Below are 25,564 nucleotides of genomic sequence, written 5' to 3'. Positions count from 1 at the left end.
TTCTCAGCTCCCAGTGGGTTCCTTTGCCTTGTGGCTGCTAGAGGTTGGCTAGGGACATAACACGGCTCTTGCACAAGGGTTGTGCTTCTGCTTGCTTCCTCAGCCACCATGCACTGTGCAGACCTCCAGCACCTCTTTCCCATCAGAAGAAGAGCAACGAGCTGTGCATATAATGGGCAAATTCATTCTCTGGTAGAAACAAGTAGTTAGGAGAGGACGGAAGGAAAATAACTGGGTCTGCCAACCCCTTCAATAACTCAATATACAGCCCTTTTCTAGCCCTCCTCATTGGCGTGCCATCATTAACTAATGCTCAAACCCCCAGTTCAGAAACGACCTGGGTGATGTTCATGCTATGCAGCATGGTGCTGTGCACAGATCTCTCAGCTATCTTTAGAATGGGAAGCAGCACAGCCATGCCAGGGTATGATTGCACCTGAGCTAATTATGGCCTTAAAAGAGGTGGGCTAATTAGGCTGTGAATACTGTGTTGACAGCTTGACAGCTTCCAAGACACGAGTTGGTGTATTTGTATGGTGTGGCCCTTGCAACACATTGACACAGATGGTCTTTCAGACATAACTACCCCTCTTGTGTCCTCTGCTGATGGGCCGGGTGTTCAGGCATAGCCCCAGCATCTTCCTGAAGATGATCCCTGCTCAAGTCAACTGAACCTCAAACATGCAAATGCTACTTCTGGACTTGACTGTTTTTAGCATCCCTATCAAACCAACCTTGGCCAGAGAGATACGGGTAGATAACCTGCCAGGAATCCTTTGCATCAACCAGGGAAGACTTATTTTCTTCTCATTCTTTCCAGGCTTACTGTAAGACACCCCTACAGAGCCTGCCCCTCTTTGAATATTGAAATGGCTGGAAAACTTGGATGTAATCCTCTGACCTTTAAAAGGGCCATAACTCAGCTTTATAATCAGATCTTTCTGTGGCTATTACGTATTAAATAGGAATCCTGGAACTGGGAACACTTGATAATGCTCTTTATCATCATTCTTTTCCAGCACCTAAGAGCCTGGTTGATTAACAGAGTTAGCACTGCTCTAGGAGAGCAGACTTTCATTTGTTCTTGTTGGTTTTGTTCGTTTAAATGATTGTTTTGTTGTTGTTGTTGTTAGTTTTGTTTTTCTACTAGCTTTTTCTTTGGTTGCATGGGGAACCAGTTGTAGCTAAACAGGAGCCAAAGCCTTTGCTATGAACAGAGGTGAAGGGCACTTCTGGGACATTTTGAAAGCTTCCATAAATAGTCCCAAAACTCAGCTCAAGTGCACAGAGCCAAAATTTCCATGGGAATCATGAGTGTCACAGAGGCTATGGGGAAAAAGAGCAGTCAACCCTGAAATCTAAGTGCAGAGCTCGAGTGAAGAGACACTGGTGGTGCTCCAAAAGAGCATTCAGTGAGGTTCCTCAAAATTAAGTCTAACTGCTCCTCATCAGAGGTTGCAGGTACAGCTCACACAATATTCTCTTTCCAATTCAATTCAGTAAAACCTATTAGTCTGACAAGGGCTGTGAGTCTTGCCAAAATTAAATGCAACTCAGCTACACAGCAAAAAGTTGGCTTGGTAGCTAATGGTTTCTCTCCCATAGGGAGAAATCCAGAGCCAATTGATGTCCATGGCAAAACGCCCATCAGCTTCAGTGGAGCCAGAATTTCACCTGCATGCGTCCACAGAAGAAAAAAAAAAATAGTGCAGCTAATTTTAGTGAAGCAGAAAAGATCCTTCATAGGGCACTCTGATTAGAGGACAATTCTCTTGGAACCTACACCTTCTGTTATGAGCCAAGACAAAATTAAGGCTTATCCTCCTGGAGTCTTATTTTGCCTTCCCCAGGCACTTCCCTGTTCAATTAGTTTTGTTTGTTTGTTTGTTGGTTTGTTTGTTTTTTTTTTTTTTGGGGGGGGGGAGGAAGGGGTTGTATTTTCATCTAAGTCAGTTGCAAACAAAAACCCTGCTGCCTGTAAATATTACCTTAAATAATACTGAATATAATGTATTGTCACTAGAAACTGCTCTTCCACCATGCATCTCTCACTGTGCAACTACCCATCCAGCTACCCAGGGGTGAGCAGAGCTGGACTCAAACTTCAGCTGCCCTCACCTAAGCTGTGGGGCACTTGGTTCTGTAGTTGAGTTTAGCCCAGTTTCGAAGCCACAAGAAAAATTTCCTGAGCATTTGGAGTTGCGAGATCCAGGTTTTCTGTTTCAAGCCTGTCACCTTTAGCAATTTATCAACGTAATGTTTCAGTATAACTTTCACATAATAACAGTAATTAATAAGTTTGAATGCATCTGAAGCATGCATGCCGGAGGCCTTTGCACACACACACACACACACACACACACACAAAACGAACCAGAAAGATAATTAATCCTTACTTAATAATGACATTTGATATTTATATTGTGCTTTTTGACTTCTTTAAGGCACTGTACACACAGTAAGTAATTGGTCTTGAGGAAATGATGAGCCTGAGAACCTCCCTTAATGAGAACTTGCCTCTCTCCTGCTGCCATGGGCACGTATGTAATACCCTGCCTTGGACAGGGCTGGATGTGGGGCAATTATCTATCTTAAACACAATCCAAAAATTCACCTGCAGCACCAATGCCTCCAGCAATGCCAGATCCCTGAAGGGTGGCACCAGAACACTTCTGGCTGGGATGGCAATAACCATAATAACAAGCCAGCTTTGTTTGAGAGCCATACTGGTGAGGGAGGAGATAGGAATGCACATTGAACCAGAGTCAAAAGACCTGGTTGTGCTGCTGTCCTGGGGCTAGTCACTCCATTGTGGTTTCCTGCTATCCTGGGATATCAAGGCTTAGCTGCTGAGTTTCTTCTTAAGCGCAAAAAAAAATAAAATACAACAAGCACCACCTGGGCACTACAGGTTGTTCTCCCTGTGCCCAGTGGCCTTTCTTCCAGGTTGTCTGTCAAAAGGGAGTGTGCCAAGACCTTGTCATATCCTTACTGAAGAAAATTTATATGGAAAAGGATTTATTTATTTAAGAAGCATTTAAAGAATCTCTTTGGCCAGTGCTCAAGAAGTCCTTTGCAAATGTAATAGCACTCTGCCTTAATTAGTGGAGAGTGAATCAGAAAAATATGCACTACTTTTCTATTCTGAATTATCCCGCCTCACACAAGGGGCTGCCTTTTGGAACAAAGTCCCCCTCAATTCACATCCATCCTCTTCAGGCAAACTGGGCATGGCTCAGAGGTTCTGCTCTTTGTCTGAGGCTACAAGAAGTGATTCTGTTTGAGATTCCTCATCTTTACCAGATGATCCGTTTAAATCCTACCCGGGAGGTGCTCCGGACCCAACAGATCAGTCCTCAGATCTCCTTTAGGATATATGGGCTCAAGGCCATCACAACTGGAAACAGCTCCAAGTGGCGTGCAGGTTTTTTTGTGAACCTCCATTCCAGACCCTTACTGTTCGGACTCCAAGGGAGTTTTAAGACCAGGCCACATTAGTCCCAGGGAAATAAACACAAGCATGTCTCCATAAACCACACTGTTTAGATGGTGCAGGAAAGTTACTGGGATACAAGCCACCGGCTCATTTACCATATCTGTATCGAGGGACACTTTGGCTCCATTAAGCCAACATCAGTTTGAATCCCTTTCTTTTGAACTAAGTCATGTTGAATACTTCAGCCAAGATTTTCCTCCATTATGCAGCATAAGACTCAACTGTAGAGCTCATCACTCGCTGGACCCGGATTTAATAAGCAAGGTAGCCAAAAGATTACAGAATCAAATAGCTAGAAGAATGAATTTATAGGCAGTTTCTGGTCTCAAGGGTGGAAGAGAAACACAGCACCAGGGCGACCCAACTCTCAGGGTGGCTAAGCTGAAGCCGCAACAAGTTTCTGTCTTTGCTGATGACAGCCAGATGACTAGACACCTCGGGACACCAGGGAGAGATGTAGGAGGCCAAATCCAGAACTCCGTACAGATGGTCTCACCGGGTAGGGAGCAACACTTGGATTTAGGTCTAGAAACAGATCATTGGAGTTGAGAGGGTACAGTTTAATGGAAGGATAAGTCATGTTATGCTCTTCATACTGCTCCCTAAGTATCTCTTACTGGACACTGTCCAACATACTAGTCAATATGGACTTTGGTCTGACACATTAGGACCATTCTTATGTTCTTACACATTTGATAAATAAATCTGCCTTCTCTCAGGATTTCAGAGTTTCTGTCCAAGTTCAAATGCATAATGCCATGCATGCATAAATCAATCAGTCCTTTACTTCCTGCTCTGTTAATTATTATCACAACGTCCATAAGCAAACACTGGCCTTGGTCAGCTGACTAGCCATGAACACAAAAGCACTCTTCAGGTTTCTCAAGCCCACCCTTGTGTGAGCTCCAGCACAAAGCTTGCCATAAATATCACCACCTCTTCCTGCTTCGAGCCTCTAAAACACTCTGGTGAGTGACACATGGGAAGAAAGAAAGTTCAATTGTTTCTAAACACCAGAGTGCTTAAATTTTGTCTGACTGATCTTTTGGAAAATGTTTTTTTCTTCTCAGGAGAACAGTAGATCTATGTTTAAAAACCACACACAGACCCCTCCTCTTTTCCTCCACACTGAAATGAAAGGGGGACTTGAGCAAGTACCAGCGTTAACCTGAAAGAGACCTGTCACTTCTTGGCAAAGCCTTTGCCTCTCATAATCATGGCTTATCTCAAGGATCACCCTATTAATAATCTTGCCCCCATCAGGACACATTTAGCAGAGAGGTTGGTGTTACTGAGCTGCATATATGTTTCTTTGATCTTGCATCTGCCTTAACAGAGAGAAAACTCATCTCTGTGCTTCTATGCACAAAAATAAACTCTGTGGACGATTTGGCTGAACAGCTGCACAAACAATGCAATTTAGATGCATGCAAATGATACACAAGCAAGCTGTGTTCAACCTGTCCATCCTTTGTGTTTGAGTTAGATCAGCAGTCTTAACCCAGCTCTTGTGGCTAGTGAAAACGAGAAATATCGATGGAATAAAGCTACATATAATGCTCATTCCAGTATTACTCTAAGAACCCTGAAACCTCACTGTCAGAATCCAGATCATCTTCAAATAAAGATTTCATTCAAACCTGATTTTTTGGATTGAAGAAGCTGACAAAGACTATGTCAAAGCTTCCAGCAGCACAGGGCATTGCTATTTTTATTCCCTCACTTCAAATAGCAGCTCACTCAGGTCACTCTGTGGATTGAATCCTATCCCAAACATAATCAATCGAGGACAGCTAAGCTTTCACTTTATGGATGGAGGAGGGAATACAGATGAATTTCCAGTTCCCAGAGAAGCAACTTAAATAGGACTGTCTACATTACATGAAGCTGGCCATGAGCTGAAGTCATTTCAAGAACCTTCACTTGTATGGCTTCATCACTGCCTCTACCTGTCCAAAATGGACACGGGGAGGCAGGATGCTCTCAGCGGTTACTCCCTCAGACTCCAGGCAGACTGATACTGTACTCATTTCAACATCTGTACTTGATTAGCCAGCCCTATGGTCCAGGAGTGAGTGAGGACAAGGAAAATTGCATTCACTACTTCAGACATCATGGAAAGAGCATGTCAGACGACAGCATTACACATGTATTTTCACCACAAAGTATAGCTGGTGGATGACAGAACAAGGAGAGCCAACGAGGCAGTTATGGGCTTGGTCAGTAGGGGGGATATGGAAACTAAACAAAAAGCAAAATAGCCAATTGCTTGGTGTAAAATGCTCTGCCCGCAGAGGATGCAAAAGTCACAGCAAAAGTCATAGCACCACAGAGGTGTCATGCTGGAGGGGGCCTTGCCAGGATTCCAAACTTCAGCTCAGTCCACCCCACGCTTTGACCCTTTCCACCCCATGCTGGGGTGTACTGTCTGTGCCAGATCTACAGCCTGTACAAATGGGAATAGCCCCCAAAATCAAAAATCAGTCTGACATACAGACCCGGAGCATTCATTTCAGGGTGTTTGTTTTTTCTTCCCTTTACAGGTAGGAAAGGGAAACACAAACTGGTTTAGCTCCTATTGCAGTTCTCAAAAAGCAAGCCAAAAAATGTCTCAAGGATAGGCAGTCTCACAATGGATGCACCCGGAGCAGTAGTTCCATGAGAAATATGTCAACCTTACAAAGTTGCAAAGCACTTTGGCTGTATGTAACCATTTACATGTCAGAAAAGCGATGACAAGGTCTCTCAGGTACCAGGCTGCCGATACCCCAGTGCTGTTAGAAGGACAAGCCAGAAATTCCAGTTGGTGAGCTCTAGAAAGTTCCGGTCTCCAGAGAATATGATCCTTCACTCATGCCAGACATCACAGTGCTGTTTTTTTTTTTTTTGTTCTGATAGGAAGTCAGCCAAGGAGACACTGTTTTCACATCTCCAGACAGATGCAGATTAGACTTAGGGTGGAGACTGGGCCTAATTAATCATAAGAGTTCGAATTAGGTTTCTACAGGTGCTCCAATTCTGCTAGCTTTAATTGTGGATTAATGACATTATGCACACAAACCTTAGAAGGACATCTGTTTCAGACATCTCCAACCTAGAACTACGAACACTCCCTATAAATGCTCTGAGGAGGGATCTAGATGGGAGACCCTCCCTCACTCTGAGGTTTGGAGGGGTTTGAGTCAAAGCTCTGGTTATCACCCATCTCTGGTTTTCATCAGCACATCTGTTTACCTCTGATTTTCCTACGGCACTTGTCACTGTGGAATGCAGCATCACCACGTTCCACAGGTACGTCTGTGACTCTATAATCTCATTTAAACACCAATCAGAAAAGTCAATAAGCAAAGGACAATACAGCCCTTTCTTCCATCCACATGCGTGTGTGGGCGTACAATCCCCACCAGTACTAGCATCAACTCCGGGATAATGGGAATATCATGTCATTCCCACTGACTTTACTAACTCTCACTTGACTCATAAAGGGCAAGAATAATCAAGTTTTGATCAATTAGGTGTAGATTTTGGGGGAGGGGGACACTGACATAGCATTTCCAGTCCTGCCAGAGCCTTAATGTACAATCTCAACCAGATCCCCAAATCTCACTGGAATTCTGTCTTCCCCACATGGAAAACAAAGATATCATCTACCACACAAGGCTGTTATATGGTCTGGAAAGTACTCAAACGGAAGCCACAAAGAGGAGGCAGAGGTGTTATTATCTCACACCTTGCTAAACACATTTCCCATTAATAGACTGCATAGATTGCATGAGCACTGCACTGAGAACTTTGTGTCATATGATTATGAAATTCCTTAATGTACCATTAATATATATGTTAATAATGAAGCAATGCATGTATCCTATTGTTGTGCAACCAGCAATGTTTCCACAGGAACTCCTCCAATAGCAGGTATACATGCGGTTCATGGTTTTTCAAACCAAAATAATGAATTTCATTATTATTTTTTAAATAAAGTTATTTTGAACCAAGAACAAAATTCTGGCAAAGATCAGATGTGGCTGCAGATTTTTATATAGTAATAATCTAAGGAAAAAAAGCTTGCAGAAAATTTATTTCTGATGTTTCTCAAACACTACCAGTGTCAGACTCCTTTATGTGACTGGGGTGAAACTCATCTGACATTTAGTATTCCCATGCTCTTCCTGTATATGGGGTAAGAGTCTTCACATTGCTAGTGTTCTCACTAAGCTATGAAATGGTGGCCATATCCCACCTGTAGCTTTATTAGATATTCCACCCAGAGAACTTAGACAATTCTTGAGGTGCAGTGCTTTATCACAAAAGACAGCCAGCTCTACTGATCCATCACACAACACTGTTCTGCTTTGCCCAGCCATGCCATAATAGTTGCAGTGGGTCTTAATTTCCGACTGCTAAATGAGCCTTTAATATTTGTTTGGTGAATGACATAAGAAAGCTTTTCAATTCTAAATAATTAAAATCATGCTGATCTTTTTTTTCCTCATCAAAGTATCAATGCCATGCCTGCAGCTAGTCTGTTTCCATCCTGGAGGATCTGCCAGGAAGCCAGAGCTAAGGTGTTTCAGTTTATGTAGAGTTTTAGAAAGACTTGCTTGGTCATTGACACCAATTTTACTGTCTCCAAACTCTCCAGTAAATTCAGGAGTGCTATTTTAAGTCTTCTTCTTCCATTCTTTATTAAATCATTATGTAGAAACGAAACCTTTAAGTTAAATGGCTGCAACGTTGAATGCATACAGCTGGCTTACTAAAATGATTTCCCGTGTCTAGCCAGTGTATTCAGACCACCACAAATACTCCACCACCACCTCCTTTAAACACACAAAATATCAAAGTAGTTAAAAACAAACAAAAAACCCACATGCAACTAATACTAAGGCAAAATCAGAAACTTTGTAATCTGATATAAGAATTAGCTCAAATTAGCTAAAGATCTCAAATTATTTTGGTTTTAGTGCTTTGTTTTAAAATGAGTCAAAAAAGACTGAATTTAAGACAGCTAAGTAACATGTCCCTTCTACATTCATAAAACTTCAGACTGACACCACATTTCTACTCCTTTCCAGCTTGGAGGAAACAAAATGAGAATCTCTAATGAAAATGAAAAGTACTGCATTAGAACAAATCCATCTACAATTCACCTGGTGTATCTTTGCAGACATTATGGAGAGGAAAAAAAAAGAAAAAGCATTATTTCAATTATTTTTCCTCTTTGTGGGTCACTCTTCATTAAGTTGTTGAGAAGAAAACATACTCCCACCAAGATGTTAATGTCTCATTTCCAGTACTGCTTTGGTAAAGAGACCAAATAAAAAAATAATGGCTTCTACAATAAGACATATCATCCATCGTCAGCATGTAAAATGCAGTCATTAATCACTGAAGTAACCTACTTATTATAAGTATTCAAGCACTGGCAATACAAATGCTTATAAAACAGGGGCTCCTTTCATAATTCCCTGCCCTTGTCTCTCAATAGTTTAGAGGATTAACCCTTTTACAACGAGGGATGGGCAAACTGGTTTTGCCTAATTCCAAACCAACTTGACGTCATGGGTTCGAAAGTTCGACTTGAACTCAAACATTATCAGAAGCAGTTTGTGCTGAGGGGAGACAGCAAGAAAGAGCTCAGTGAGAGAACATGTCAGAAAACACTGCTGAACATGGACAGAATTAAAAAAAAAAATCAAAAGGGTCAATGTATGGATAAAAACTACTAATAAATTATTTGAAATCCTTGCAAAGTAATAAATGCAACTTTGTCTTAACATCTAAATGTGATTTGCATGGAAGCCTCTTCCCTCCTACAGACGTCTCTCTGGAGGGAAAAAAAAATACAGATTTTTTTTGTGCTTAGTTAATCCTCACAAAGAACACAGTTATATGTATACATGTCAATGTTGCAATCCCTACTGTCCATATTACTTTGGGCTTCTCTTGCATTTCTTAGCAAAAGATTTTATAATATTTTGCACGTGTGTGATGAGACACCATTTTCTTGTATGTAGGAGGAAAGATAAGCATTTAACTGGCTTCACACTGTGAATCAGGTACAAAGTTGAGTAGAGTTGGCCAAGCCATTGAGCTGTAAAGGTCTCTGATATTCCCTGGGCTTTGCAAAATCAAACTCCATTTGGTTATCCCTGCTCACAACAGCATGTCTCAAGCTGACAGCTAAATGAATGCTCAGCAGAAAATGGTCATATATTTACAATCTGATGCAATTCCTTTTCTTTTCCTACACACCCAAAACTTCTCCTGACTTCAAGGAGTAAATAACGTGGGGATGGGGTAAATCAAGAGGTACTAAGAAAAGCAACATTTGAACATCAGAGTTTAAAAGACGTAAGCCTCGCTATTCACTGATCATTGTAAAAAGTGAGACATCTGAAAGAAGAAAATTCTTGTGGAGAGAAACTAGATGAGGGATGAATTTGAATTTGCTCTCAGTGTGCAAAGTGACCCCAGTTCAACCAGAGCAATAACTTTTCACACTTAAAGAAATTTTGTCATAAACTGAGCAATTTTGTCCAATGTTGGTATCAATTACTAGAGGCAAATGATCTGTGATTGGCTTTGGGGAAAACAATCATCCTGAGACAACAAATTAAAAAAAAAAATCCCCTGTATTTTAAACCATGCTAAAGCTATGTGCCAGGTACTGGGAATGAACACGTAGTTTCTTCTGGCTAGATTTTTCCTTTAACTAACAAAGCAGCAACAAGCAATAGCAACTACTTCACTGTAACTTCATCTGTAGAAATTGCTCAGTGAATACCTTGTAGGCATGACTGGTTTCAAAGTAATTGAGATATGTCCTGGTAAATCATCAGCAAGAAGTGCCAAACATTGCAAAGGTACTCAGAAAATCTGCACCAGTGCAGCTTCCTAAGAAATACTAGTTTTCTCAACATATTTCCCCCTAAAGGAAATGTCTTTCTTCAACCAAAGTTGCCATCAAGACACTGCAATGAATGGCAGCGTTTTCAGTACCCTGTAATTTACTACAGTAAAGTAACATTTTTATTTTGCAGGCATATACTTGGAGGTAGAGAAATACAATCACCAGGTAAAAACATTGTAAACATTTCAAAAAGCTATAAAAATATCAAAGTTCAGATCACTGGTGAGTTAATATGAGTCAAACGAATCACGCCTAAGCTGTACTAAGCAGTCAATATCTATGAATACATAATAGTAATGCTCAGAATTTAAATAGCTGTCAACTGATTTTAATGCATTTTTACAGGTTGTGACATGTCTAATTGTGCTCATATTAAGAAGGGAGAAAATAAGGCATGGATCACAAATCAGTGACAAAGTCAAAAGGAGAATCAGGCTTTTTTGCAAGTATGTTAAAGCCACAGCTATTCAACTACAGCTATCTGGTTTTCTACGCTGCTTTCATGGTAATATCTTTGTTTACTTGTGGGGAAGAAAACAGGCAGTATTTTTCTTTAAGCGAAGTATGTGCCATAAGAGTCATACATTAAAGTTTACAGTGGTTTTACCTCCTCACCCCCATTAACACTACTGGTTGGGTATCACCTTCTACTCTTATTTGAAGGGAAATACCTATTTCATAGTTGTAAGCTCTTTGGAAAATGTTAATGGAAGCTATTAGTTGATCCTGGTATTAAAAGAAAAGCATGTAAAACAGAAGAGGATATGAAAAGGTGAAATAACCATGAAAGCTACAACAGCATAAAAGAAAATGAAATCATTTGCCAAACTAAGTTTACCACACTAAAAAACAAGCCTATTTAGCCAACTAAACAGCTCTAAAGAGACCCCTATGCTAGCTGTGCATGCAGTCTTACGGATCTCTTTCATTTCCACCACTAATTGCAGTGGAAGAGCTTTGTTACAAAAAACAAACCAAATATTAAGAGAAGTCTCAAGTGATTCAGAACAAACCCAGGTCCATTCCTTTAGCATTATCCACTTGTATGATGTATTCTGAATGCAATCTAAATGTAATACTGGAAAAGGAAAGACTAGAAGAAGGTATGGGGGAGAAGTAGAAGGAAATCCAGAAGCTTCACTCCCGAACAGCCTTGCCTGAAATGCACTTGCTAACGCACAGCCTCTCCCATCCCACACCAGAAAAAGCCAAAGCAACTGTGCCAGCAAGTAGGTGATCCCCCCAATGATCCTGTGCAGGTACCCCAAGGTCTCCCAGCAGCTTTGCCAGGAATAGGAACCGTGGCAGTGCCTCTGCAGAGCGGGTAATGATCTGCTTCACATGTCCCCGAGGCTGCTTGTTACTGTGCAGGGGAAGCACCAGTCACAGCATAATATTTACCCATGGGATGGTAGAAACATCCCACACCTACGTCCCATTTTCTGTCCTTTAGCTGCTCTGCAAACACACAGCATTTCCATCCACCACAAAGACTTTCACAGAGCCAGAGCAATGTTGTGTCCTTAGTTAAAACAAGGATCAGGCCCTACCATTCGTTTGAAACACAGCTGTTTAACGAAGACAGAAAATGAAACAGACCAGCTTCAAACCCTGCAGAAGTCCTTTCAACACTTGGCATTAACTGGGCGATCGTTTAACTGCGGGGACAAATTTAGTTCCCTCTAGTTAATGACCCCATTTAACAGCTATCCCCTCTTGTATAGACAGTTCGCAATGTCCAAAGCTTCTGACAGATCTTTAGTGATGGCACTTGGGATGTGGTGCTAAAACGTCCAGAGATAGCCTGCTTGGCTGGGTCGGACAGCTGCAAGCCAGGAAACCCTATACCTGCCGACTCTGAGCTGCTCCAAACAGCAGGGAGACACCTTCACCCTGTTGGAAAAGAGCTGATGGGGAGAAATTCTAAGGACAGAATGAGAAGGATCAACCCTGAATTCATAAGACACAAAAACGTTCTCTAAAAGAGTCACAATTTAAAAGATGATCTCCCTGAGTTTCTGAAAACACCATATGTTGTTAAACTTGAACGCATATATAAATCCATCTTTTTATTATGTTCTCTTTTTAAATAATATTTTGGATGCTGTACTTTGTTCTGCTGAGACAAAGACGAATCTCCATACCCACTCCAGTTTTGAGATTAGATCATGCAGACATTTCAGCAGCTTATGAGCTAATACTTGCACAAGTAAGCTCTCTAAATCCAGACAATTAGGAATAAAAACAACCCTGATTTCTAAAAATCTCTTCTCAATCATCTTTGCTGTCTCTTCTCATGTAAATGCTAACCAACTCGTCTCTGATGGACAGAAATATATCTACAGTATCAACCACGGTGACATCTCTTCACAACAGAGAGGTGCTGGAGTGGTCAGGCACCGTCGGGCACCGTCGCAGAGGTCTCTGTCTCAGCCACAAGAAAAAGGGTTTCATTAGAGCCACACAAATAAAAAGCTACCAGTCTAGGATCACATTAAAACTCAAAGTGTTCACGAAATCTAAGCTTTAAACTACTTTAATATAATGTGCTTCTAAATGTTTACAGTTAAGGCATAATTGAATTTGACTCATGTGGGCCCTGATCCAACTACAATTTAATTGACTTCAGTGGGAGTTGGATTGGGCTCTAAGTCATTTTAACTAAAATAATACATCAATTGTTCCTCACCCACTTCATCAAACGCCTTCCCATCATTTATGATTGCTCTGTAAATTATTGCAACAAGGTAAAACCAACCCTTCTAGCTTTTGGCATGGTTTCCTGTCCCTCAGTGGAGAATCTCACTACCATCGAGCAACCTAAAACAAATTTGCTTACAGAAAGCGAAAGAGCACAACAAAGAGCAGACAGCAGAGATCTGAACTGCCTGGTATTGCCCTCTGCTGTTACAGAAAACTTCAAATATCAGCTCCTCCACTATTTAGTCACCAGAGGAACAAAATGAACTACTACCGTAGCTGTCAAGAGAAGGTTTTGAAGAAAACAGACAGAAGGGCAAAACCAAATGTGTTCACAAACACATGCAAACATTTTGTGGCCAAAAAACACTACACAAAAACATTTGGTTCAGACTTTTCACCATCATATTGTATCAGTTATTACATTACTTGTTTTCTGCTTCAGGGGGATTTGTTCTTATTTTTCTTCTTTTTCGTCTTTGAGCTGCAAGAGTAAAATTGAGCCCAAGCACTAGGCCCTCCTAAATACGTACAGAGCAATGCAATTATGTGCCCGTGATACGTGCTGCAGGCAAGTACTTACCGTAAGAAGTACCACCGCTGCTAATTTTGCTTCAAAGATGACAGATTAACCTGTCACAGAATACCCTGTTTAAGTAACCACAAACACATCACACGCGTTTCTCTGTCTTGTAAAAGAGGAGATGCTTTTAATAAGGCTTCAACCCTTGTGTGCTTACACAACAGTGTTTTGGATTTTAACGTATGCATGTAGGCAGCTGGATACTAGATGTGGCATCAGGCACCTGCACACACAAAGCTACGGGGACCTGTTCTTGCTTCAACACTTGTTCTGAAGATGCCTATTAAAGTTTACTTCAGGTGAAATCCAACTTCCATGGGTTAAATCCTAGTTAAAAAAAAAGTAACAGGTAGAAAACTAGCCATTAACTATCCTGCAACTTGTAAGATAATCATTAGCAGAAATATCCAGAGCCAAACAGTGAGCAAATGTTTAAAGGTGACTTACATTGAAAACTCTCCCTTGTTTTGAAAGAAAAATCCACAGAATGAGTAGAAAGATTATCTGAGTTATAGAGCAAATATAAACATTTCTAGTTCAAGTCCTTCCTTGCATGAGTAGTCCTGTTGAAATCAGCCAACTAACTACATGAATAAAAACCACTGGCATGTTTAAGAATTTACAAGATAAGACCTGAATGCGCACATCCAAACACATTTTAAGGTCATCATAAGGTTGTTGCTCTGAATATCACAGAAAAAAAAAAAAAAAAAAAAAAGCATATGTATTTACAAATTTTCTATAATCACATTATTAACAGGAATTTTATTTAAGAACTTCTGGAAAACTGATCTCTTTTTTCCTGTTTTAAAACACACACACAAAGATTGTCTAGGAGTTGTTGATTAAGGGTGTCGTTCTTTCAGTTTGTGTGTTTTAGAGAGCTCAAATAATTTCCAGAAGTAAATACTGATGAAGACACAAGTTCAATCAGAAGTCTTACACTTGGGAAAAGACAGACTTGACCTACCGAGCTCTCATCATGTATGCCAGGATATTCTTCTAGAAAGTGTCTTGTTTTTACTGATAGTCGTTTTTTCTTACTGAACTATAAATGTTTATGCTCTACAAGAATTGGCAACTCTGGATAGGTATGCACAGACTGGTCAAAAAGGAAATAAAAGAATTTGTGGTTTTTGTTGTTGTTTTTTAATAAAAGGAAGAGATGCTGGACTGCCGTTCCATGTACACTTCAGAGAGACTTTACACAGACAACAGATTGATGCTGTCGCCAGGAACACCAGCACCCTCAATAATTCTCATCAGGTAGCTGAGAGCAGAATCAAGCCCCTGGCAGCCTCATGGCACACGTCCTACCAGCATCACCCAGAGCGCAGGACTTAGTGCCACAGATGTGCTGGCTGCAGCTGGAGGAGATTTTATAACCAGTGGGGAGTCCACATTAGGGAGGCTGGAAGGAGTATTTAGGTATAGGCTATTCTTCACCCTCCCTTTCAGTTACTGTAATGGTCTCGGTGCCGAGTATCCAAACACCTGCCTGAAATATCTGCAATCGGTAAATTGGTGTTCTTCCGAGCTGTCTTCTGGCCAAGAGAAATGAGAGAAAAGAAGCCAAGAATCAGTCAAAATGTAAAGTTACATGAGAGAAAGATGGAAAATATTAAGTATTTACTGTGTTAGCCAGGTCCTAACACCAAATCTATATATATTTTTAAAGATGTCATTAAAATGTAGCTTGGGGAATTTCACATCACTCAACAAGGGCTAGAAGCTTCTCAGAGTCTCAGATTCTCCCAGAGCACTAGAACACAAGAATTAATTGATAACTGGGGGGAAGAGAAATCCATTTTCAATATTCCCCTGGATGATAATATTTATATGACCTCACAATTTATTGCTGCTAAGCTACTCTGAAACTCTCACATATGTCTTGTCCCTGCTGTCAGTGGTGGGAGTGATCAGACATGACATTGCACAGAAACTCTTCCTAACAGAGAAAGAAAAAACAATGCAAACAGAGGACATTTTCTTCTACAAATCTATGTGAGCAGACACTGTTGTGCCAACCTGCAGGAGACCTAACTGTCTGTCTCACCAGAGCAGTGCAACGCTGTGCTCTTCTCCCTGCTAAGTCAAAGCATCCATCGGCCACCCACTGCTCAGCTCCCACGAGCTTGTTCTTGTGACCCAGCTCACTTACGGACTTTCTCTTGACTTAGTACACAAATACACCTGAGATCACAAAACAGGTTCCTAAGCTTTCCGAGGAACTATTTTTCCACAGCAAACAAAGCTTGTGTTAATGTGTTCTGGCTTCTGCAGTCCAGCTGGAGCAATTCTTACATAGCACTGACTGAAAATGTTCAGTCATAACTTCCTCCCATCAAAAATATATTAAAGAAAAAAAGAAAGAAAAATCTTGCAATACAGAAATCAGCTTCATTGCTTTGCCAAATGTCTCTTAAAAAAAGTGTTAGGAAGTTTCACTTTAGGCTTTAGAAGGTATGTTTTCAATATTTTATTCCAGATTAATTATTTGATCTGTTTTTCACCCCCAATTTTTGGGCTTTAAACTTGCCAAAATAAACTCTTAAACATTTTGTTTCATTCTGAACTGAAAAGGTCAAGTGATTGTTATTTTTCCTATCTACCAACAAACCAAAACATCCATTTTTCTCACTAATCTTTGTATTTCCTCTACGAAGCGTAGAAATTTTGTACGTGGTCTGCAAAGCCTGAGAGCTGCAGTCACTGCTCACTGGATAAGGTATCAAGGGAATGAGCATAAGAAATAGAGCATCACAGTCAAGAAAAAAAGATAATCAGAGCAACAGTGAGCAAGAGCAGGGATAGCTTACTCCCTAACACAGTAAATGCCAGCACTGGGCTAAGAAACAACTCTAGCAAGCGTATCGAGCAAGCTGTCTACGGGGGCTGGTTCCCGCCGTAAAGATAGTTCCAGATGATCGGCTCTGCCGTGTGCAGTTCCAGGCAAACCTTTACTCGCAGGTCTGTGCTGAGGGCATGGAAGCAACTTAAAGCCAGAAAGGCAGAGATTTCTTTTGGTCAGCCAGACCTGCTTGGAATGCTCTTACCAGCATTTAAACACTAAACCCTTTCTGAAGGAGTATCTATGTCCCAACCACCACGCCACCACGGTTATAATAGCGTGAGCTCTCCCTTCACCAAACTCTTCACTGGAAGATAGATGTAATTAGCAACCCAAGTAAGTAGAAGGGAAATAAAGCTCCTTCGCTACTGCGCTGCTGCCCATAGTGAGTAGATAGGGAACTTCACACAACTTGCTGCCTCAGTACAAGTCCGCATATTTTTTTTCCCAATCTCCCCAAGAAAGATTCTGCCCTTGTTCATGCTCATCTGGTACTGAAGGCAGCAATGCAGGTGGGACGTTTATTCTACAAGGCTTCCTTCTCCTGCACTTAACACCAGCAAGCTGAATAAGTTATAAAAAGAATAAATCACAACAACTTGAGAGCCGTGGCACTAGATTTGCATCGCACAGTTGCTGTGAGCAGGATCCGAACTGAGGTCAGCAGGCTCTTTATAAATCTACAGCATTTAAACCTAAAACAATGCGCAGATGGATTTAAACTGCACTCAGCGTAAGCTGTGAGGCTTTAGAAAATAAGGTGTAGGTGTCAATTTTCCCAGTGGAATCCCACATTCATTAATACCTTCTATTAGAGCATTCCTCCGCAATGCTTATTCATACTTAACCACAACCACAATGCTGATTACTTTCCACAGTAGGCTTTATTGCAATCACTGGGGTGTGATTTTCTGTTTTGTTCCTTGTGATTTTGCCTTTCATTAATGTATTTTATTCAAGATTAACACCACCGAGATAAAGACAGCGAAATTCTGTCTTGATTGCAGATTTTTAAATAACTCAGCATTTAAACTACTTTAGAGCCAGATTTCTGTGTTCAATCTAAGTGAGACCTGTGTTCAAATTCAGACTCTGCTCTGGTTTTGCTTCACTTCTGAAATACCACCTCTAATATTGGATATAATCTGACTGAGAGGATTGACAGACTCATCTCCAAATATATGGTTATTATTAGTCAGCTCATATACCACTTTTTTGGCATTTCTGAACTATATTTTCTGCTAAAGACATCAAAACATGTAAAAACCAAGGCAGACGTCCTGAAAAATGCCAAGCTCTTTAAAATTAAATTTTGTGCTTAAGCTTCAGCCATTACAGATGAATCCACTTGACAAGTCTACGGCATTTGGTCAGTTTACTTCGGCTCTGAGGCTGGTATGAGATTGGCATTCAGCGTGATTGCTGCACAAGCACTTTTTTTTTTTTTGAAGGGCTGAAACCGATGGGTAGTTTTCTGGCTGAGAATTTTAACCAAACTTGGACTTACCTCCTAGCAGAACAGGGAGACAGTCCCGCAGAGAATGAGAAAACAAATTCTGACTTTTCTAGGTTTTCCAAGGAGTGCTCTTAAACACCAGCTTAAACACAACCAAGTTTTCTAGGATCTGTATTCAGTAACGTTGTCTCTGAAGTATCTTACATTCACTAGTAATACTCAATAGTTTACCTAATAGTGGATCAGAGGCACCTACAGAAACACCACTTCATACTTCTCAGTATTTATTTTTATTTTGTCCTTACTTTTTACTATTAAACTACAGAATTAAACTTGTCTCTGTAAACTAAACCCAGTAATTCATTTTTTAAAATATTTTTTGCACAAGATCGCACAAAAGAATCAGAAAAAAAATCCACACAAACAGTACTGCAGCAGTGTAGATTCCCACATAGATACTTGCAGCTTTGCAAGTCGGCACCTATTACTCTTTGCTGGTGGATTAAAAAAGATATTCATTGCGGTCTGCTTCCCTTGACAAGCACATTTTGGGACACAGGACTTTAAGGGACCTCCTGAGTCCTCAAATCCCAGTTTCTGCCACCATATGCATCCATTTCAGGCAGCTAGGTCAGAACGCTCTTTGGAGCAGCCACAATACACACAACAAGATAAAGGCTCTTTCCAACTCCTTGAAATAACGAACAAAGGTCTGCCGGCAGAAACGCCGCACTGTGCTGGGGATGGTCCCAGTGGAGACGCAGCGCTGCCGGGAGGCTTGGCACACTCAGGTGTGAGATCGCCTGGTAGAAGATACACCCACAACTCTGTATTTGTTTAACTGCATTAATCCAGCTGTTAGGTTTCATATAATATGCTTTGGAGCGCCTGGCATCTCGTTTTTCCCTGCACTCAAATACACACTACATTGATTCCCTTTTCCTTTCCCAGCTCTCTCCCAGGAGCCCCATACCAAAATCTGTTCGATTTAAAAAAAAAGGTGCAGCAAAGTGTTTCAGCAAGAGAAATGCCTTCCATCACAATTTTAAGTAATGTCCCAGAGCAAATTCAAACCTTACCCATATCAAGGCCTTTTCAAACAGAATCAGAAGGACTCTCTGTTTTGAGGTCACTGATATTAAACCCGAGTTTTTTTTAAGACTCAGTAAAGCTACTTTCTCACCATGATTTCCTGAACAGGTTGACAAGACTGATCGGAGATCAGGAATATCTATGCTCACACTTTACTGCATGAGCAGTGATTTCCCACAGGTCCCAGTATTTAGCAGTATCACTTAATTCAGTCCAGAGAGAAAAAAAAATCAAATATATCATGATAATGGCAGCTCTTTGGGATAATCAGTTCCTAATTTCATCCTAAGATAAAACAACCGAAGACAAACAAAGGAACTGGAAAATAAGAATTCAAGTTTTGAAGAATTCTATACTACATATCTACATCCATTAAAACCCTGACTGTACAAATACAAAACAAGGTCTTATTCTCCAGCACCCCTAAATAAATAAACACCAAAATAATCACTTCAAGGAAGCAAGACACAATTAGTACTTTGTTTTTTAGAGCAACTCATTTCACAGACTAGCAAGCAGAGTAGTAAATTTTCAAAAAGATGTAGACAAGCCAGGAAAATTAGGGTTATGTCCACTCAGTGAAGGTGTGGCACTTTTAAATATATGTGGAGCAGTACAATACCCTTCAATGCAACTCCTCTTACACAAGTGTAAGTACAAGTATCAAAGTAGCTAATTCTCTAAGAAGAGAAGTAAAACCACGCTAATATGAATGCTTCATTTGTAAATCTATGTTCATACAAGGTATTGTTCTAGCATGGCTACTGTAGCAGACAAAAAGAGGTGCAGTCCTACCTTAGATACGCACCAGTAAAAACCTTGGTGTAGAGTGGATCTAAGTTATCCTGATGTTCACTGGGGTTTAACTTGTAAATCACCAAGATACTTTCAAATTTGAGATTTATTTATATTTTTATGAGCTCCAGAACTTGTCCTCCAGCATGGGTCCTCACAGAAAACATAGACAACAACTAATTTACGCAACCAACTTTGCTAAAATAAACTGAAGTTTCATAACAAGCTCTCTCAAAAAGGGCGATGTGACTCTTTTTAATCCAGCATCTCAGTTCAGTTGGATAGTTTAGAAAGGACATTCAAAACCAATATTGTTCATTATTAATACACAATGCCACCAATTCCAATATCACCAGGAACACCACTTAACTTTCCCCCTGCTAGGCTATAACCACTCTATCTTTTATTTTTTCAATAAATTTTAGTTGCTTTGACACATTTGAAACTTTTCCAGTTTGACCTCCTAACATCACGCACTGACAGTGTCCTTTGATTCTATAATGTGCCCACAACTACAAATATGACAATTGGATTTTGAACTTCCCACTAAGACAAGATTTTAAAAAGTAAAATATAATAATAGTAATAATAAATTAAAAAAATAAATATTAAAAAGCCAGGAAACAAAACAGAATCAGTATAGGCTCTCCTATAAATATTTGTAAAGTGTATAAAGTTAAGAAATGATATAAAGATTCTTTGAAAAGTGATTCCTACGGGACTCTACTTAGTCCGAAAGCAAGCCCGAGGTTTCTAAAGCCTTAAGAAGTCACTGCACTGAACCAGGCACAGTATATATTAATGCTGTAACCATTACTTAGACAAGTTAAATAGGATATATGAAAAGCCAATAAATAATTAAATATCATGAAACAGAATAAATAATGTTTTCGCTGTCAGAGTCAAAAATCAAAGAGATACTAACCACCATCTGAAAATACTTCCACTTAAATACTTAATGAGCTGTTTATTGATCATAACGTCTGTGAACCTGGACAAGCATTTTGTAACAGATTTGGTATGAATACAGCCTTCTTGTTTATTTGGCTCAGTAAATGCCACGATACTTATTCATAGACCAAATTTAAGCTAATGATGGATCCCTTTTACAGGGAATTGCATTTTTCTTTCCAGAGAAGTTTGTCTGGGGCTTGTTCCAAGCTCTTCGCAATGGGATTCTTCCCCACGAGATTGCTGAGCTTTGCACTAGACCTGAACGCTCCTCGTAACTAAAATGTCAATCTTCGACCTGACAATGCACGGGAAGAGTCCCGAACACTTCTTCCACCCCCCCATCCCACTCTACTCAACAGCTTTGCTTTGTGCCAATTCAGCTACACACGCTTAAATATTTAATCTTTGATCACAGCCAAGAGAAAATATTTTCCATTTTGTTACCAACGTTTTTCAAATCTCTTCACTTAACAAGGGATGTTGTTAAACACACGTGCTGTACAACATCTTATGTCCTTCAGCTTCAAAAAAATTACAAAGCATGTCAGACTTCTCTGACTTCATTCTAGATGAAAGAACTATCAACTCTTTAGCGTAGGAAAAAACCTAAAAATTTGACTTCTGAACCAAGAAAAAGCCATGCTGCTGAAGAGCAGTTCAGCTGAAGTGAACTAATTACTCATTACTGCGTCAAACGTGTCCCAGGTCCCTGCTAGGACCACACTGGCAAAATAAATTTCTGTGATTTAGATTCAGGTTCATTTATTTTAGACTGCAAAGAGAATAAGAGCTCACTGTTTTCCCGATTAATTCAAGAGATGAAGGACACACATGCGGTAAGTTAAACGCTATAGCATGGTATTTCTTCAGTCTTTACTTCTAAGTAGTGTTTTTTTTTTAACAGATTTGTGTTGGGCATTTTTCAAATTCTTTTATATTTGGAGAAGAGCACAAAAAATATCTATTCCTTAGACAATGACAGAATTTCCTCTCTTTAATAATAATAAAATCCAATTACCTAATACATATAGGAATTTAATAGTACCTATCAGCCTTGTAAAGCTCACAATTTGGAAGCATGGACTTTTGTACTCATTTCTTTTACAGTTTTAATCCCACAAACAAATCCCTTTCTGTATACCACTTCTCAATCACTGAAACTCCATGAAGCTTAGGGCATTAGAAGCAGATATTCACATTCCACCCTGACACAGGGACAGGCCAGAGCTTGGGCTAGAAACACAATCTTGAGGGCAAATTCATTAAAGATCCCAGGCACAAAGAGAAGTAAGGCTTTAATTCAGCAGTTACCACAAAAGCCATGCTAGCATCGCTCAGAATACACTGCTAAGTTATCTGAGGATTATTAATGACTATTTAATGAATATATATTAGTCTTGAAAATCTAATGCTTGCTATACCTGACACAGAACCACATATTCAAAGAATTTCTCCCCTCACACACACACACCCCAAGGGTGATGAGAGCTGAAACAGCTGCTGGGAAGCACCCCACTCTTTAAAAAAACGAAAGGTGACATTCAAACCATTGTTCGATACTAAGTTCATCATACATGCTTCTGGATGTTGGTAAATGTTTGGGTTATGTTCCTTCTGGGTGCTACAAGAAGCTTTCTGTTCTAACGCTCTCTCTTGCTGTACAGCAGGCTGTTCTAACCAGGAGGAGGTGAAAGTCTCCCCCTTCCTGGCCATGGAGGTCTGTGGCAGGCTGTGGCATCGCTGACTCCAATACAAGCAGAATTGGGCCCTCCACACGTAAGTGCAAGCTGCAATACACTGAACCCATTTGAGACTTTCATGCCTATTTTGGCCAAACCCAGAATTTCACTGTCTACGCAGTAGCGAGGGATCAGCGCTGAAAAATTCCCTTGTCAGCAATATTTTGATTAACAACCAGGTCTCCTTACATAAAAATACGGCAGCGATTAGTCAGAGAAAGCAATGAACTTCACGCACAAATCAATAGGAAGAAATAAATTTTGAACAAGGCTCACACTATTCATGTAACTTCTTTTGAAAAGCTGGCGATCCTGGGACTTAATTGTCATTTGGCTTTCTAATCAATTTTGGTTCTTTAATTAGTTACATTTGCAAAACAAATATTGAGGTTGGAGAAAGACCAAGGGATTACTCTACTGATCAAACTCTTAGCAACGTACCAGCAGGTTTTATATTAGTGCAGCTTCACTACAACCTGGAAAGTTCCTTCTTATTTATACCTGCCTTAGCACAGGAGGGAAAAAAAAAAAAAAAAGCCAAAGTGGTGTAGGGCTTGCAATTTTAAGCACAGCATCACAGAGATGCAAAATGAACTTCTAGTAACAGGAAGAATAAAAATTTGTGACCTTGAAACATATTACTTAACTAAAAATTAGACTTTTCAAAATATTTTTGCACAGTTAAGATTCCTTGGATAATGTATTTGTGAATTTCGGTTTCATCACCCAAGTCATTAGGTGTCACCACCGCAAGTGTGGCATTCTGGGAAGAATGTGAATGTGGAAAACTACCTGCTTCACCAACAAACTGGTTCTTTTTCTTTGTTTAAAATCTGGAATGCATTATAGAAATGACATTTTTATTTTGAACACGGATTTTAAAAGCTCACATTAGACCAATCCATTTGTGAAATTTAATAACGCCCGTGGCCAAGCCCCCGTTGCTCCTGTGGATGTATTGTGTACGCAGGATGTGTACAGGGCAGAGCTGTGGTTGCAGGCACCAGGTCCAGACCCCAACAGAAGCGCTTCCACACCTAGAAACAGCCCGACTTCTTTCAAAGGAAACGAGAACCTCGGGCTCAAAAAAAGCCAAGGGAGTCGTTTTTCCCCTGCTGCCAGCTCCCTGCCCTCCCTTTGTAGTCGCAGCGCTGGCAGCGAAGAGCCCCGGGCGAGCACCGCGGCGCTCAGGGCGCACCCGGGGGGCTTCGGCCGCTGCCCTCCCGCTGCGCCCATCCCCGGGGCATCGCGGCTGAGCCCCGCACGGGCAGAGGGGGGGCCCTGGCGGCCCAACGCCGGCACCCCCCGCCCCGGGAGGAGCAGAGCAGCAGCAGCAAAGCCTCCTGCGGGGCAGGATGGGGTGGGGGTCCCCAGGGGCTGGATGGGGTGGGGGTCCCGAGGGGCAGGGGACTGGACGGGGTGGGGGCTGGATGGGGTGGGGGTCCCCCTCCAGCCGCCTCCTGACCCCCCGGGACGAACGGGTCGGGCTCCCCACGGTCCCCGTCCCTCCCCTAGCCCCCCCCCCCCCCCGCAGAGCCGCCTTACCCGCGCAGGAGTGCAGCGGCTTGGGCCGGACCAGGAGGGACGGACAGACGGAATAGAGGGAAAGTTTCTCGAAGTAGTCGCACGTCTCCTTGGAGAGGATCTCGTCGATCATGAAGGTCTTGTAGCGCCTCCTGCCTGCCTTGGCGCGGCCGGGAGCGGCGAGCCGGGGCTGCGGCTGGCAGTGCATGGCCCCGGGGCTGCGGGGGGCTGCCAGAGCCGGGGCTGCCAGAGCCGGGGGCGGCCGCTCATGGGCTCCCGGGACGGCTGCGGGGGGCTGCGGGGGGCTGCCGGGCTCTGCCCCCGCCGCCTGCTCCGCTGCGCGCTGCTCCGCTCCGCTGCGCTGCGCCGGCCCCGCGCCGCGCCCGGCCGCCCGCTATATAGCCCCGGCGCCGATAAGCATCTCGCCGCGGCCTTTTTGGGACGCTCCGGCTGTCAATCAGGGCGCCCGCTGCTCCCCGCCGAGCACCATTGTTACCCTGCGCCGGGCGGGGAGGATCCCGCCGCTCCTCTCCCCTCCCTGCGCTCTATTTTAAGATACCGGGGTGTGTGTGTGTGTGTGTTTCTTCCCCCTTTTTTTTTTTTTTTTTTTGGGCTCCTGGAAAGCATCCAGGTTAGGCTTTTCTCTCCCCCCACCTCCCCTTTCTCCCTCCCCTGCGATTATTTAACGAAAGGAAAAGTGCGGGCACGAGGGTGGGGGGAGCTCAGCCCCCGGGATGCGCGGACCCTAAAGCTCAGGGCCGGTGGCCGCGGCCCCTTCCGAGCCTGGAGCCTTCCCCGGCGGCACCGAAGTTGCAAGAAAAAAAAAAAAAAAAAAAAAAAAAGACAAAAACCCAAAACCAAACCCCCCACGATCCGTAGGTGCCTCGCTGCAGCAAACGCTGCCTGCTCCGGAGAGGCGTTTTCAGTCCCGGGGCCGCTCTGGCAGCCCGGGGGTGATTTACCGGCAGACCGCCGCTGATCTCAGCGGGATTTCTGCAAAAACGAGCTCCGGCACCTCTCCTGCTGGGCACAGACCCCGGGGCACGGCGCTCCGACTTTTCCCCGCTCCACCAAGGCCGCCTTTCCCTTGCCGGCTGAGCCCCGTCTATTTTATTTTATTTTATTTTATTTTATTTTATTTTATTTTATTTTATTTTATTTTATTTTATTTTATTTTATTTTATTTTATTTTATTTTATTTTATTTTATTATTGTTTCTTTCTCCTTGTGGGCTGCCCGCTGCAGGTCCCCGGTGGGCCAAGAGGATTCGCCCAGGCGGGGGTCGCAGCCCCGGGCCCCCCCGCAGCTCTCCGGGCACCTTGCTCGGGGAAGGGTGGATCGGGAGGACCTGGCCGCAATTACACGTGGCCGCAAATGTTAAGCAGGTAAAGAGGCTCCTTATGGAGACGTGCCACCCCCAAAACATTGCTTGTAGGCTTCACACAGGGATTTAAATATAAG

At 42.0% G+C, this 25,564-nt stretch overlaps 1 protein-coding gene across 1 annotated transcript in view; it reads right to left on the bottom strand.

Moving 5' to 3' along the window:
• BARX2 (BARX homeobox 2) overlaps nt 1–24,639 on the bottom strand; it is a 36,070-nt gene extending 11,431 nt beyond the window's left edge. The window contains exon 1 of the mRNA XM_027444309.3: nt 24,125–24,639. Coding sequence (XP_027300110.1) covers nt 24,125–24,311 — 187 coding nt within the window. The 5' untranslated portion in view covers nt 24,312–24,639. The remainder of the gene's footprint in view (nt 1–24,124) is intronic.
• Between the last annotated feature and the right edge of the window lie 925 nt (nt 24,640–25,564).

This window comes from Anas platyrhynchos, chromosome 25 (genome assembly GCF_047663525.1).
Source record: "Anas platyrhynchos isolate ZD024472 breed Pekin duck chromosome 25, IASCAAS_PekinDuck_T2T, whole genome shotgun sequence".
In the NCBI taxonomy this organism is placed as follows: domain Eukaryota; kingdom Metazoa; phylum Chordata; class Aves; order Anseriformes; family Anatidae; genus Anas; species Anas platyrhynchos.
The sequence above is the reverse complement of the archived record's forward strand: the minus strand, read 5'-3'. Positions and strand labels throughout refer to the sequence as shown.